The sequence below is a fragment of the Galleria mellonella genome, unplaced genomic scaffold (genome assembly GCF_026898425.1).
Source record: "Galleria mellonella isolate WM207_F2 unplaced genomic scaffold, CSIRO_AGI_GalMel_v1 utg36, whole genome shotgun sequence".
NCBI lineage: Eukaryota > Metazoa > Arthropoda > Insecta > Lepidoptera > Pyralidae > Galleria > Galleria mellonella.
In genome coordinates, this window is record NW_026442086.1 from 2028491 (window position 1) to 2044344 (window position 15854).

Below are 15854 nucleotides of genomic sequence, written 5' to 3' on the forward strand. Positions count from 1 at the left end.
TAAAAGGTATGTCTACAAATAATGAGTAGACAATAATAATAAATATGTCCAATATTAAAAGTGCGATTCAAATCCATTAATTCTTTCTTGTTCAATAATAACTCTACACTGTCAAAAGCTTGCAATTCAACGTTACCTAATTCAGTGACAGCGTAGTTCGTAATGCAATTTGAGTGCAGTGCACATGACGTGACGTCATTCGGCGGATCGTTTGTTGCACAGGCTCCGGGGCAATGAACCAGCACTGAATTGGACATAAATGTCCCGCGACGTTTTGCGCTACAGATATACGCAACAACGATTTATGGCGTTGGTGACTAATAAACCAACAATATATAAGTACATAGAAAATCACTTCTTAATTACTCTCTATTCTATTTCTTGCCCCTCTCTGTTTCATCTAAAACTTGAACACTACCTATTCTAATCCTACCTACCTAGTAACTACTTAAGTAGTAACTTAAACTATCTTATTATTTCTTTATTTAAGTACTATATCTAATTTAACCAATGCTAATAAGTCCTCATAAAAATGCTTAGCCCAGCCCACATTAGCTTAATAACATAATTGAGATCGCCTAATGTTTATGTTTAGTACATGGTTTAAGTTGTAAATTAAAAATGAAAAAAGTTTACGTAGACATTATTATAAACATGTATCGTCTAGACTAGAGCAGAATTTGAATACATACAATACTTCAATGTTTTAGTTTCCTCTCTGTAAATATTTTAAGAAACAACTAAAGACTCAACAAAATAAAGATGTAACGAACTAGAAACATTATTAATAGTTGTTTTAAAACTAAATAAATCATTTAATACGACGTCCATAATGTCGTCTCCATTTCCAAATATCTAAAACTAACAATGTTGCCAGAATAAAATGTTGCCAATTTTTAAAAGCTGCACATTTTCATTATTTTATGAGTCGCAACAATCATAGCGGTATCTTTAAATGTTTATACTCATACTAACTACCTGATGCATACATGTTTACAGTCACGTAATATATAGGTTCAATATAATGATTTATTTATGAAAACTTAGAAATATTAATTTTAATTATTCATTTATTTTAAAAATATTCTACAAAATTAAATAATTCGTTGTCATTTTTATTTTAAAATAACTGTTTATACAATTTAAATTATTGATGTTGGTAATTGAAATTTAGTCAACATTGAAGAACGTACCTGTAATTTTCGTTGAAATTATTTTTCATCCATTTTATTGCATATTTATTTTATATCACTACAATTATTCGAAAAAATCGTAAGACACCTAGGTTTTATTTTTTACAAAATTTCGAAAGCAATTTAAATTAAATTTATAACTACTCATATCAAGAATTTTTTAAATCTATCTACTTATTACTCATGGAAATACTATATATTTACTATTAATAATATAATACTAGTTTTTACCAGAGTCTTCGTCCGCGTTACATAGACATCTGTAACACGGATTCGTTAATTATCCAGGATAAAATGTCTACTACTAACTACATCCTCCGTCATCTAAAATACTAGATGTAATGTATACTACATTTCATAATTCACACTAATTCTCACATTCATATTTGTATTATTAATAGGGATTGTCTTTTAATAAACGTGAACATATAAAAACATACGCATCAATATGAGTGTGAAAATATTTGTAAGACAAATATAAAACAATCACACCTATATAATGTTTATCATTCATTAGTGTACCGCGTAGTATCGTTGAGTACATTTTCATTCTGAATGCATTGGCGGCACGATGCGTAATCTTAATATAATCATATTTATTCAATCAAACATTCCAGAAGAATAAAACTACGTATATTACTGAACAACTACATAGAGATATGCATCTTGGTGGTGTGATGACAACTTGATGTCAACCTTAAACAAATTATCCAAATGCCAAAAAAAATTACATCCACTTACTTTCCATTTAAGTAATATTTTATTAATATTACATACAACATCATGAAGTGTAAATAACTAATTTTGAATTTATTATATTAATCGAATTTAATTCATAATATACTCGTATGGCAAGTATCCAAAGCCGTTCAAATATATCTACCAAATTTGGCGCTCTACGATACTCAACATAAGTATTCTTATGTAATAAACTACATTACAATTTGTAATAATTAATCTGATTACCCATATGATATAAATCAACAAATATAATTCATCGTGCGACATTTGTATCAATTATTATTATTGATATTAAAATTTGATAAAAGTAGTTAACATCAACTAACCGAACTTGATAATACTCGTATGTATTTTTACCTGTTATTGAAAATTTGACGTAAAGGTTATTTCACATTGGATACAGTGGACAATGTGGATTTTTTTATATACTTAAAGCAATGACACAGTGTCAGAAATTCTTAATTAAATAATACAAAATGTCGACCACAATTAAAACAACATGACGCCTACTTTTCTTTTAATTTTACAATGACATAATAAAACATAATCGACATGAGTTAATTATGAATATATCAACCTATAATGAGTGGAAATCTTGTTACAAGCCGTTATATACAGACGTACGCCAACCAAATAAATGGCATGCTGAAAAAGAGCCAAATGACAAATGCCTAGTAACCGGAAGACCTACATGAATACAAGTAGATCATTAAAGAAACTAAGGATGCCTTTTGAATCGCAGCATTTGGTGTAGTATTGTTTCTGCCAACCTCAATAGAATGTAATTATAATCTTAATGATTATAATAACCAAAATGACCGCTAAAATATCATACATAAATTGACGCCCTTAGTGGCATTATGGAAGGCCCGTTGCAATGCCTAAATGTGATCCCGGTAAAAATTGGCTCGAGTCTCAGTATTTTTAGTTGCTCCTTAGACATTTGTTGTCTGATTTCTAATAACAAAGATATTTTCACACGATTTGTGTGATTGTGTGACACTAATTTAGTAGCATTATTTCTAAATAAAAACAAATCAATAGCTATATTACACAAATTTAATGCCGTGTGGTCCCGGCATAGAATAAGCCACCCCTTCCTTTTCCGTGGGTGTCATAAGAGGCGTCTGAACTTAATGGTCGAGGGATAAATAGCAGCGTCCCTCTTGAAACATCACCAAAAACTAACAGCGGTTGTTAACCCGCCTACCAAATGTGGCATTTACTGGTAAAACGTCCTTTAAAGGAGGGACCCATATTCAACAGTAGATAATTAACAGCTAATATGATGATTCCAAATACTATAAACATTTTTATGCTAAAAAAAATTTTTACCCCGGTTAGAGAATAATTTGTAGATGTATTTATTGTGATAATTATTTTATACAATGAGTAAACCTCATATCCTATCTATAATCACAATATTTGATACCCTGCCGTTTTGGGTGACAAATTGGCTATCATTTGATAAGATACAATAATAACGATTTGCCCCCCGTTTCGGTGAATTGGAGTTTTAGTATTTAATAAACAATCTATGTCTTAAAATTGATTCGTTATTTTTATACACAGACTTTATAAACATATATTTTGAATTTTCTTTTCACCAATTAGGTGGTTAATTTTGATTCTTGGATCTTTCTTGCCACTCATTAACAGTTTACGAATCTACTGTTTTTTAGTCCAAACATCACTGCAGTAGGTAAGTAATCATACAGGACGAATCTCTTTATATGAGCACCATCATATTAGTATATTAAATAAAATCAAAATATAACCATAAACCCCACAAGTTAACTTATTGTAATACTATACACAGTTTACCAATGTGATGCACCCATGTCATATAATAAAAGTTTTCTAAAATTTTCTGAAACGACTGAAAAATATTTTCGTGAGGGCAAACAGTATTTTTTTTATATAACTTAGAATGGCAAACAAGCTGACGGCCCACCTCATCAGGTGGGCCGTCCACCACGCCGTTACCACTTTCCATCGAAAGTGGTAACCGTCGCTATAGCTATAGATATGAGCAGTACCATGGACATTTCCTTTGTACCCAGTAAATTCACGCCATATCCCACCCTTCAAACCGAAACACAGTCCTGCAAACACAACTGCTTCGCAGTTGAAACATGAATGGGACAGAGGTACCCAAGCAATCGACTTTTGTACAAAGCCTCCCTCTGGTGAATAATTTATATGTAATCTTTCCTAATTGTAGTGAGTTTGTTTGTTGCTTTATAACGCCCTAACGCATTAACCAATTCCTATGAAATTTGATATGCACATACTATATGGATGAAGAATGATATAGACTACTTTTTATCCCGGTTAGTAACCATACCCCGACCACGCGGACGAAGTCACGGACAAAAGTTTACTCATCATCATCATATTAGCTTTTAACTGTGCACTGCTGAGCATAAGCCTCACGCTTGGAAGGTTTTGCCAGTAGTTACCACGTATGGCAGATGGATTGGCATCCGCAGTTAGGGTTTGGAGATGTTTTAAAAGGGACGCTCCTGCCCATCTCTCGTCCTCCCTTAGCTGCCTCCTATGACACTCACGGGAAAGTAAGGAATTATATGTCGGGACTACACGAAAAAAGAAATACAAATTTAGGTTAAATACTTTATATACTTATATTTGAAGTAATCTTTAATAGTGAATTTTTATATTCATATCTATAGATGACAGGTCCCGCTGTAGTAAACAAGCGTAATTTATCCTAAGTAAGCATTATAGCAAGTGGTATAAGATAGATGTAAATAATCCTTCAGGATCAGCATTTAAAATCCTTTTTAGTAAATCTCAAGCTATTATACTTTAGAAAATTAAACAGTAAGCTTACGTTAAAGCTTGCTCTTGCATGCGAATAAACTGCTTTAATACCAAACGTACTTTTAATAATCCAAGGTATTCCAAACTCAACTAAGGTATTACAAACTAAACTCCTTTAGTGAATGATAGGTCTCATGTATCATGTAGATAAGTAAGTAGATTCAATATTTAATTTTTAGGTACTAACCAATGTTAGTATCTTATCGTATATATAGTATCTTCCAAAAGTTGAAGATTCTCAAATTGTCATGTATAAGTACTTTTGTGCGTATGTTAAACGGTTACGTCGCCAATTCTTTTAATGAAAGTATTTTGTTATTTGTTTTTGTAAGATCCTATAATATTTATTCCCATGTTGATCTGTTATGAATTTTAAGATGACTGAAGTTTCCATTTTTCTAAAACCGCTTATTGCGCAGTAAAATCTACATGTCTGTAACCATACGACTCCGCGTGACAACAACTTTTTTTTTTTAATATGTCATTAGCTTATATCATTATTTTACAAATTACTCTCATAATACATATGTCAATGTCAACATAAAGTAATTATTTAGTTTACAATTTACGCGGTAGCTTATTATTATATCAATTGACCACTAACGAATTTTATTACAATTATCATTGAGATTCTGGCTAAGGCCGTGTAAGTTTACTTGGAAATTGCACATTTGATAACATTGACGGTTTCCTGATTATACAGTATCATAGTAGTATTCACTGGTGTAAACTACCACTGATAAGGAATCATTGATACGAATTTGACAGGTGTCGTTTCTTAAAAACATTCTGGGAAAGATTATTTTGTATAAGAGATTTTACTGTTTACATTTTTTTATCGAATTGATAATCTGAAGTTTAAATACCTTGGCAATTGTAATAGGTTGAAATTTTTTCTAGCAACTGTAGTAATAAATGCAGAATTATTGTCTCCCATAGCAACACAGTTTGTCCAGCAATCAAGTCTAATTTAGCTCTAAATTTTTATAGCTCGATCGAGCAAAAGCTTGAAATAAAACTGCATGTCTTTTTGGTATAAAGTCAAGTTAGTAGATGCAATTAAATAAATTAGTTTTACTAATTCAGTGCTCGCAATTACTATACGACAAATTTGAGAGTATAGTCAGTTTAATCTAAAATAGAGCTACCAATTTTTAAAAGCTTCGTCTAAAAGTATTTCCTACACTCCATGTCCTACACTTTAATGACCATTGCTGATAGTATGAGTATATTAAATGGTCGTCGTCTGTTATAAAGACCATAAGTGCCAAGAATTATACTATATATACTCTACCTCTACCTCCACACAGTGAGCCAGAGTGGACCATATAAAATTATCTGTACATAATTCTTTTTATGTACATGTGTATTTAAAACTTTTATAATATTTTTTATTTTCAAGGGCAAACCTGACAGAACAGTCGGTTGACAGTGAAGTAAGTCAAGTGACGGACGGTGAGTGTAGACCACACTCACCAGTCGTTCCGCGTTGTTTTCGTGTGTACTACACTTACGCAAGTCCGCTCTGAAATTAGCGTGCCCTTTCTGACTACTGCCACCCACCTTTATTGTACGTCATGACATATGAATTTATCGTAGATAATATTGTACGAATACCTATGTATTGTTCCATTATACGAGTACATGTGATTTCTAAAATATTATGATTTGAATAGATGATACAATATCCATCTAATCTACTATACTAAACTATTCTAAACTCCAATTTATCTTTATTTTAAGATTTATTAATCTTTCTAGCACATCGAAAACCTGCACTCGTAGTGATATGAAATGTAATATACAGAAAAATATATATGTATACAAATACTACAATAAAAAAAATCGCACACAAAGTCAATTTATAAAATTGACAATTGTCTTTTTACAATTTTAAGTATTCCATGTCACGTCTTGTCTCGGTCCACTGTCTAGACATCACACACGACTACAATTTTTTTTTTCTCTTCTCGGTAATACGACTTTTGGCAGACTAGTTAAGATAATCTTGGCAAACATTTGTAACTTTCATTCGTGGCGGTAAATGAATGAAAGCAGACGAGAAAATGAGTCATGTTGCCTATCTGGACGGCAAGTCCTTGATAACCACTCGAAAATTAAAATTATGACATCATCCATGTTTTATGAAGCCGATTCGTAATTATAACATCGCATTTTTTAAAGTCCATCAACATAAAAAATTTCAGCATTCAATAATAAACCATTACGGTTTTAAAGCCTTGTAACTATTTATAAAAATCATATAAATTTGTTAACAACTACAGACTTTAGACTGGTTCCTTTTCTATTCATAAACTTTAATTCTATCTCATTATCTGCTTTAAAAAAAAATTCAAGTTGTATTTTATTGTTAACATATCCAAAATGTAAAATTACATATTACATGTATAAAAAAATATATGTATATATAGATACATACAATTAATATGTACTTACAAATCTTTTAACAATATAATTACATATAGAGTACTTATACAAAGTTTTATACATGTTGTTGATGAATATTTGCATATATTACCAGAGACAATTGTAGTCCTTTTAATGTTTCTGCTGGTAAACATCACAATACAACACGACATATTGAAATACAGAATAAGGAAGCTTGATAATTTAGTCCTTAGGGATGGCAGAGCATGTAGGGTCCCGTATACATCACAGTACAATTTATGATGTCCGTGATACTATCTATCAATTTATCTTATTTCTCTAAACATTATATCAATTACTAACTATCGACCATAGTTTTGTACGCGTGGTGTCGTGTTTCTCCTTTAAGTTGAAAATTTCAAAAATTCTTTCTTGTCGAATGCTTACATTATACAATAAATATGTGTTCGAACATTCTAGACATAGTATTTTAGTAGTATATGAGTAGACAATTTTATAATCAATCAATGTATATAATAAAATCGTAACTGGTCGCTGTCTGTACATGGAAGATATTTAAGAAAAATTATTTTGGGGGGCATTTTGGAACGCAACAGAACCCAAAACAAATGATCAAATCTAATGATATTAATATAGATTAGGTAATCCAATATATGCCGTTCTGCTAGGAATAGTTTGTATTAGAAAATAAAAATGGTATTTTTACATTTTTCTTAGCAGTTTTTTTTTTATTTTTTTCTTTCTGAGAACGTCTTCGGATTTCAATGAATATTATAAAAATCTGAATTAATCCAGTTATTTTCGAGTTATTCGAATAATAACACATTTATCGATTCATACTTAATTATATAAATGATTAATGTTTGAGTTTTCTAATTACAACCTGCAAAAATTTATAACATACAATTATCAAATAGAAAAAAAGAAAAAAATATATATTAAATACAATGCCGTCATTGTGCATTGTCATGTTGTACTTAGATTGCCTGTTGTTTCTAATTGAATTATTATTATTGTTGTTGTTTTTATTCAAATGTAATATACAGTTAATCATAGACAATATCTATATGGTGTAAAGTCCGCCTTTTACACTATCTAGGTATATTAAAGTTCAATAAATAAATATTCAGTTTTCCTTTCTATAATATAAAGTTATTTTCAATTCAGAATAAAGCCAGCTCTTAAAACTTAAAACTATTCGATAATTTAAATTTCTAAATAGATTACAAATATGTTCTATACATTTAATAGGAATAGTTTTTTTCTTTAGAAATTACAATCAAAATAATAAATATAATATATAAAGTTCTGTATCTATATCTATAGTTATATCAATTAAATCTAATTAATAATTTATTATTTTAATTCAATCAACTTCAGTTTTTTTTAAACCAGCATATAGCTATATATGTAAATATAAGACGAAATACGGTGCGCTAATATATAGAATAAAGGCACATTATCACAATGAACAACTTGTTCTTAGTATACGAATAATTTCTGTTAACTTACAACTAGATACTATTGTTATGGATGGATGGTACTGAATACAGAATCTTCTTTTAATAATCATCCCTTATGCTGACATACTCTTAATGTAGACGTATAGATTCGAAAAAGTCAATATGATTTTTAATCTTCAGAATAGTATTCTCACTTTTTTACTAGTTTTTCTAAGAATTTTTATTAAAATAATATTGGAGTATATAAATGACGACAATAAAGTCATTGAAGAATTATATCAAAATTTTAAAATTGTAAGGTGATTTATTGTCGTAATCAAAAAAACGTCGAAAATTACAATCTCCTTATTATATCATATAATATTATTATGTTTCTGCATTCAAAAGCATGTGGAATCATAGGGGAAATCCTACCAGATACCACATTTATGGATTAAAGTATTCACAAACTAATTAGTAACTTATAGGCTTAATTGGTTAATATACAATTTCTAAGAGTGTTCTAGTAATATAAATTTATATGCTACGTAGTGATAGTAATAAAAATAAACGTCTAAAAACTTTCAAAAAAAAGCAATCATATGGAGTTTAAGATAAGATAAGCAAATCGTACGATATTGATATTCATAAGTGTCATAATATAAAGTACCTGAGTGAATACCCACCCATCAAAGGTAAATGTCATACTGAAACGAGATAGCAATTTAGATAGCAAGTTACATAAAATTTCAAATTTCAGGATTATTCTTTCGTCCCTTGGTTTATCATTTTATACATACCCACCAATATCAGCCACATGAATGAAAGTCAACTCTGTCTGTTTGTTATATTTTCGAATTAATTACTTAACAAATCTGATAAAAATTAGATTCGGTAAGAAATTGGTAGAAACACAGTTTGAAATTAGCGATAAGATATAAATTTAACTCCTTTCCGTGATTTTCACTGGGATTGTTTAAAAAGGAAGTATTACGATTTCGTCAGGTTGATAACATCATGGCCAATTACTATAGTTACCATTTACCATCAGAGAGTTTGTTGCTTAATTAAATTTATGATATAAAAATCTTTCATCTGTTGTCATATTACTCATCGTTTCATTTTCAATCCTTCCAGACGACATTTACAATATATATTTTTACACCCAAAACGTACACCACATATATTTTTACAATTATGCTATAAAATATGTAAAATGACATGAATATACATAAAATTTATTCATCCGGTGCAATGGATCAGCTTTGAAAAACTTCTGATTAATAATATTATACTTACATATAAAATTTATTAAAAAAATTAATAATATATATAAATTATATATATATATATATATATATATATATATATAGAATAAAATATTTTAGAGAATTAAATATACGTGAATATTTAATCTCTAAATATATATGTGGTGCATATATTTTCTACCTGATCATAATTTTAACAAAACGCAAGTCACATGCGTGTTTACATAACTCAACTCGAGTCTTTGCCCGATAACGCAGATTGTATCATCCTGCGAAAATAGATCTTTGACATGCCTCTTCGTTGCCGCTGATGTTGATATGATGGCGACGTATTGCCACTTTCACGTGGCATTGTTTTTATTATGGCACCCAAGTGACGACCGTATCACCCGCTGATAACGATACGCCTATTGATAAACATATTTACTTTAACTCAACCAAGACCGCTTTACTTTATAGTTCGCGTACAAGCCCTAACTACATGACTATATTGATTGATCTAGTCACTCGAACAACGCATATAACGTAGGAATGCAATTATTTACATAAACACACGTGTCGTACCGGTTCACCGTTTATGCGCGCGTTCCAAATCGCAGCCGCATCAGATAATATATAGATGCGGATGCAACGCATCTACAGTCAGATGCTGCAGATTGATGTGCGTTTAATTGCAGTAGGAGTGTCAGATAATATCGTTGGCAACGACCACTCACCGGCGGGACGTGTAGTCCGTCTTGCGGGGTTCTCCTCATGCAAATTGGGTGCATGTCGGCGCGCCTCGGCCAGACCCAGCGGGGCTGCCAGCGCCAGAAGCACCAGCGCGGGCAGCATCGCGCCGCCCGAAGACACCACTAGTAATCGCAACGGGTTTTCGCTCCCGGCCACGAGCTCACTTATTTTGGCCGCGCGCGCTATGACCGCACGAGTGCAGTTCGAAGAGAGCGTGTTCGCGAGGTGCGCGTAAACGTCGTCGTGCCGCGACGGCTGAGCCGAACTGAGGCGAGCGCCGCACGATTTCCCGGCATTGGCGGCGAGGGAGCCGGCGTGCCCCTCGCGGAAAAGCGCACTCGCGCGGCCCACGAGCGGCGCGGGCGGAGAAAATTGCAGTGCCGCCACCAGAAACCGCCCGCCGCGCCGCGCCCGCCGTAACGCCCGTGAACGTCACTCACTACGGCAAGACAAACACGCTACATACACGCAGTTTACTAATGATTATTTTCTATAGATATTAAGAGTTTGATTTTTATTCACCTCTTACCTATTATTAATATAGTTGATTGTATAATTTTAAGTAATAAAAACAATAAAAAAGTGTTATATCCTTTAATTAAGTAGTTGTCGATAGGCAGACCATTTCACTTATAGGTACATTTAAACTAATGTATATAGGTAAAATCAAAATCATTACATCCAAAAAAAGTCAAAAAATTATGAACATCTCATTCAGCACTCGAATTAATTTGTAAATTTTACGTATTATAAAATAAATAGAAAGCTCAATTTCTTTTTTCAATAAATATTTTATTGGGAAAAATATTCTATTTCACTGGAGAAACCAGTGCTTAAAAGGTGGTAATCAATTCGATTTCACTGTATATACTTATTATATTTCATGAATCGTTGAACTCTATTGTACCGCTGCAAAGCGGTTAATGAGTCAATAACTCTGAATATGTTCCTTTTAACATTATATTATATGTAATGAAAAAAGCAAAATTCCAGTAAACTCTACAAAGAATTTGTGCCAAGTCTAAAATGAGGAAAACATAAACGATATTTACTATTGAAATTCCGTAATTAAAAATATACTGTATGAACTAAATAGTAGGTATTTCAAAGCTTTCATCTTCAACTCCTACCGACAAGGATGTTTAAAAAGTGACATCCATATTAAGTTATACGTATTATAACATTACTGGATATTACATTTACACTATCATATGATTCTATTTTTACCTATATATAGGTATATGCCTAATTTTAGATTCTAATATGCTTGACAAATAAATTTTAAGTTTATTAAATCCGTGTAATCTAACTACAGAATAACTATACTACTACAATTTTTTAGAACTATCTCTAAAATTAAAATTTCAATTTAATAGTTTAACAAAACAGTTATGACACAATTCTATTTAAAAAAATCGTTTTTAAACTAATGTTAAAAAAGTTTCGCAAACACGTATTATATTTTAATGTTTAACTTACGTGTTTGATTACACGTAAGTTAAACCACTGGTTTGACTTACGTGTAATTAGATCGAATAAGCTCGACTAGTTTCAGTCAGGCCGGTGCTCAATCAATCTTGACAAACTAAATCTTAATAAATAAGTCATAGCACCGTAATCACTCTAAGGAAGATTTCTGGATAAAGTCGAATTAACTATCGGAAATGACAAACACTAAGTTTATTAAAATCTCTATATCCAGTATCTTAACAAAATTATCCGCTATAAAACAACCGACAATTCGATTAAAAAAATAATCAACAAAACCAGTTCCGACAAAACATTGGTTTTTGCTAGTGGGATTTACATACACAAGATTATAATATCTTGTGTATGTAAATCCGACGAGTAGGTACACCTACTAGATAAACAATAAAAAAAACTGTTTTCTTTTGATAATTATTTCATTTACGGAAGAAGGAATGGAAAAAATCAAAGTACTTATTTGTAGTATACGCTTAGGTATACGTTAAAAAATTACAGGATACAGATACCAATTTATAAGCAACAATTGATAGTCTCCACCAACATTAGCTTGTTTGTCATTTGAAATTACAACATGTTTTTTTTCTGTAACGAAATAACACCTAATATTAATACTGCGATAAAAATTCCCCTGTTGATAAATATTTTAAAATCCATAACTCTGCGTTTGAGAACCATTTTATTAAATAAAGGCTTTCCGACAGCTCTAAAAATAATTAAATAAATATAATTACTATTTATAAAATGTGTCTTATTTATTTTTTTAAATTAAAATTTGATTTTTTTTTTAATATTATTTATATTACTTAGATATTACCTTGCTTAGGTAATAACGTATTTCAAAATACGAAGTTGCCGTGTTTTCTAATAATTTCTCGAAAAGTGAATTAAGTAAAAACTTACCAAAAAGTTCGTTCTATTTTCCTGTATCTGCCTAATTGACATTTATGCATAGTTTTCGAATTGAAATTATTCCACATTCATCGCTTAAAAAATATTGAAGATACATAGAATGGTACGAGTATTTTCTACTTTCTCCATCGAAATCGTAAACTAAGAGACATAAAAAAATATAAACCTGTTTTGAAATGAGCAAATTGAATATGTAAAAGATACGATAAAAAATACTGTAAAAAGTTTCTTTTTTTCACCATGATGAATTGGACATGATGGTTTCCAGAGGGAACCGCGTGGAGATTGACCTGAGAGGGTATATTGCTACCAATGAGGCTATTAGGCCTCATTACTAACAATCCCTTTCCCCCATTCCACAAGCATTAGGTAGTGTAGGAATATGAGGGGGGGAAATCGTTATTAATGCGGACCACCCCTGGAAACCGTCGTGCTGAATTCCAGGTGTATTTATTACGATGGGCTAACTGATCTGCTCTTTCATTTTCACTTATCATCCCTTACTGATGCCCCGCCGGTGTATACCGATAGCGCAGGCAGGGTTACCATTCCATTATCATCCATTAAAAAAAATGTAGAAATATATAGCGCTGCGTTGTAGCAGACAAATAAACCGACAACAGAACTATTACAAGGATTCTTTTGACATTTTTTTACAAATCCTAAAAATAGAAAATAGGTACAGTTAAAGCTTCATTTTAAAACTCTATTTGAAAATGAAGCCAGAGTGAACTGATTAATCGAAATAACTTTATTATTCATTCGAGAATGTGCGATGAACAGACTCGTTGAAGAAATTAATACCTAATAATTTATTGAATTATATCTGGTGCAAAACTCAATTTGGCAAACAGCCCAAATAATATATTTCATATAAATAAATGTAAGCAGCCTAATAAATAGAAATATCAATACTACACCATACCTATATTTAATAAGCAGAATTCTTAAGATATCTCTTGACGTTTTTTATTTTTATTTCAGCCATTAACTGCCCACTGCTGTATATATATATATAAGATAAGCCTTCCCCATAAGGGGAGTTTTTCCAGTAGTTGCCACGCTTGATAGGCCGATTAGAAACCGCAGTTAGGCTTTTAGATATGTTTTAAGTGGACTCTTACGACACCCTCGGGAAAGGTAGGAGTGGCCTATTCTATGTCGGAACCACGCGGCGAACTTAAGTTTTTTAATAAATGAAAATGGATACTACTGATAGTGCACCAATAAATGCTGGCAAGACACCAGTGATGAGTAATGACGAAGAAATCAAGTTCATTAGGCTTTTGTGACCAATTGACATAGAATTAACCACGATAATTTCCGGGGACACCGTGTAGAGAACGACCTGTCAGGTATTAATACTAGCAATTTAAGAAAACGAACTCTTATTTTGATAAAAGAACACACTGTATCTTTTGCGGACACAACTGACAGACCCTTAAGAACGAAAATAAAATTTTGATAAATAATGTCAAACAGAAAGATGAAAGCTCGTTTTATTGTTGTATTACATAAAGTTATTGTAATTACGTAAACGCATAAAGAGGCAGCAATAGACGGTCTTAATTTTTAATATAATTGTTATAACATTTCTTATTTTATTCTTTTGCACATATATTAAAAATTTGTAAACATATAAGGCGGAGTTAATTATGGAATTCTCTACAAATTCCCTATATGAAAATATTTGCGATCAATTTCCTACAAAATGGATGACTAGATCCTTTGTAAAGAGCCAAAACTTAGAGAAATAATCATTATTAAGTGTTAAAATGGTTCATTAACGAAAATATTATTTAATGGAAAAATTACTGATCCTCTAAAGAAACTGTTTTGACGTTTGAATAGTCATGAAATTAATGTGAGTTATGAAATTAGCTAAATATATATTATAAACTAAATAATACAAATTGTATTACTAACACTTTCCTGCGGGTTTTCTTGCGTGTATCAGTATATAAAGCATCCTATATTGTTTGGTATCTACCCATGTACCAAATTTCATCCAAATCCGTTCAACTGTTAAGGGTTGATTGAATAACAAACATCTTTATAAATTTTCACATTTGTAATATTACTAGCTATTTCCCACAGCTTTACCTGTGTATATCAGTATACAAAGTATCCTCTGTGTTAAATCCTAACATACCCGTGTACCAAATGTCATTAAAAAATAAGTTGCATAAAAAAATTCACGTTTGAATATCAGTAGAATTCACTTGAATACTATTTTATTTTTCTTACATTGTAAGTCCATAACCTAGTCTAGAGCCGGGTACCCAGCGGCGAAGTGTATTACATCCACGACAGCTTTACACGTCCGGTGCAAACTACCACGCAACCGGAGACACACGCCGTCAGTACTTATTGGTTATGAGTTAGTTCAACTATATACTAGGTCTAAAGATTCCACTGTTATTGTAATAATTTTTAAATGTCATTTTAAACTAATGATGGGCAGAACTCGAACTCGTAAACAACATACCGCAAAAAAGACGCCGTTTGTCGTATCTCCTCACTTTCAGGGCACTTCCCTTGATAAAAAGTCTAGTCTAGGAATTCTGGGCGTTGATATATCTTGCGACGTCCAGTTTTGCGGTCATCTGGAGGAGAAGGCTAAGATAGCTTCCAAAAAGTTAGGAGTGCTCAATAGGGTGAGACGATATTTCATGCCAGAACACCGCCTGAAATTATATAAAGCCCAAGTCAGGCCGCATATGGAATACTGTTCTCACCTGTGGGCAGGAGCGCCACAGTACCAACTCCTTCCGTTAGACCGCATTCAAAGTCGGGCGGCTCGAATTATCGATAGTCAACGCCTTACT

General features: G+C 31.7%; 1 protein-coding gene across 1 annotated transcript in view; it reads right to left on the reverse strand.

Annotated features, from left to right (window-relative positions):
* The window catches only part of LOC113520503 (dorsal-ventral patterning protein Sog), a 104598-nt gene extending 93715 nt beyond the window's left edge, over positions 1-10883 (reverse strand). Inside the window, exon 1 of the mRNA XM_052897304.1 lies at positions 10614-10883. Within this exon, the coding sequence (XP_052753264.1) occupies positions 10614-10731 (118 nt within the window). The 5' untranslated portion in view covers positions 10732-10883. The remainder of the gene's footprint in view (positions 1-10613) is intronic.
* Positions 10884-15854: the final 4971 nt, after the last annotated feature.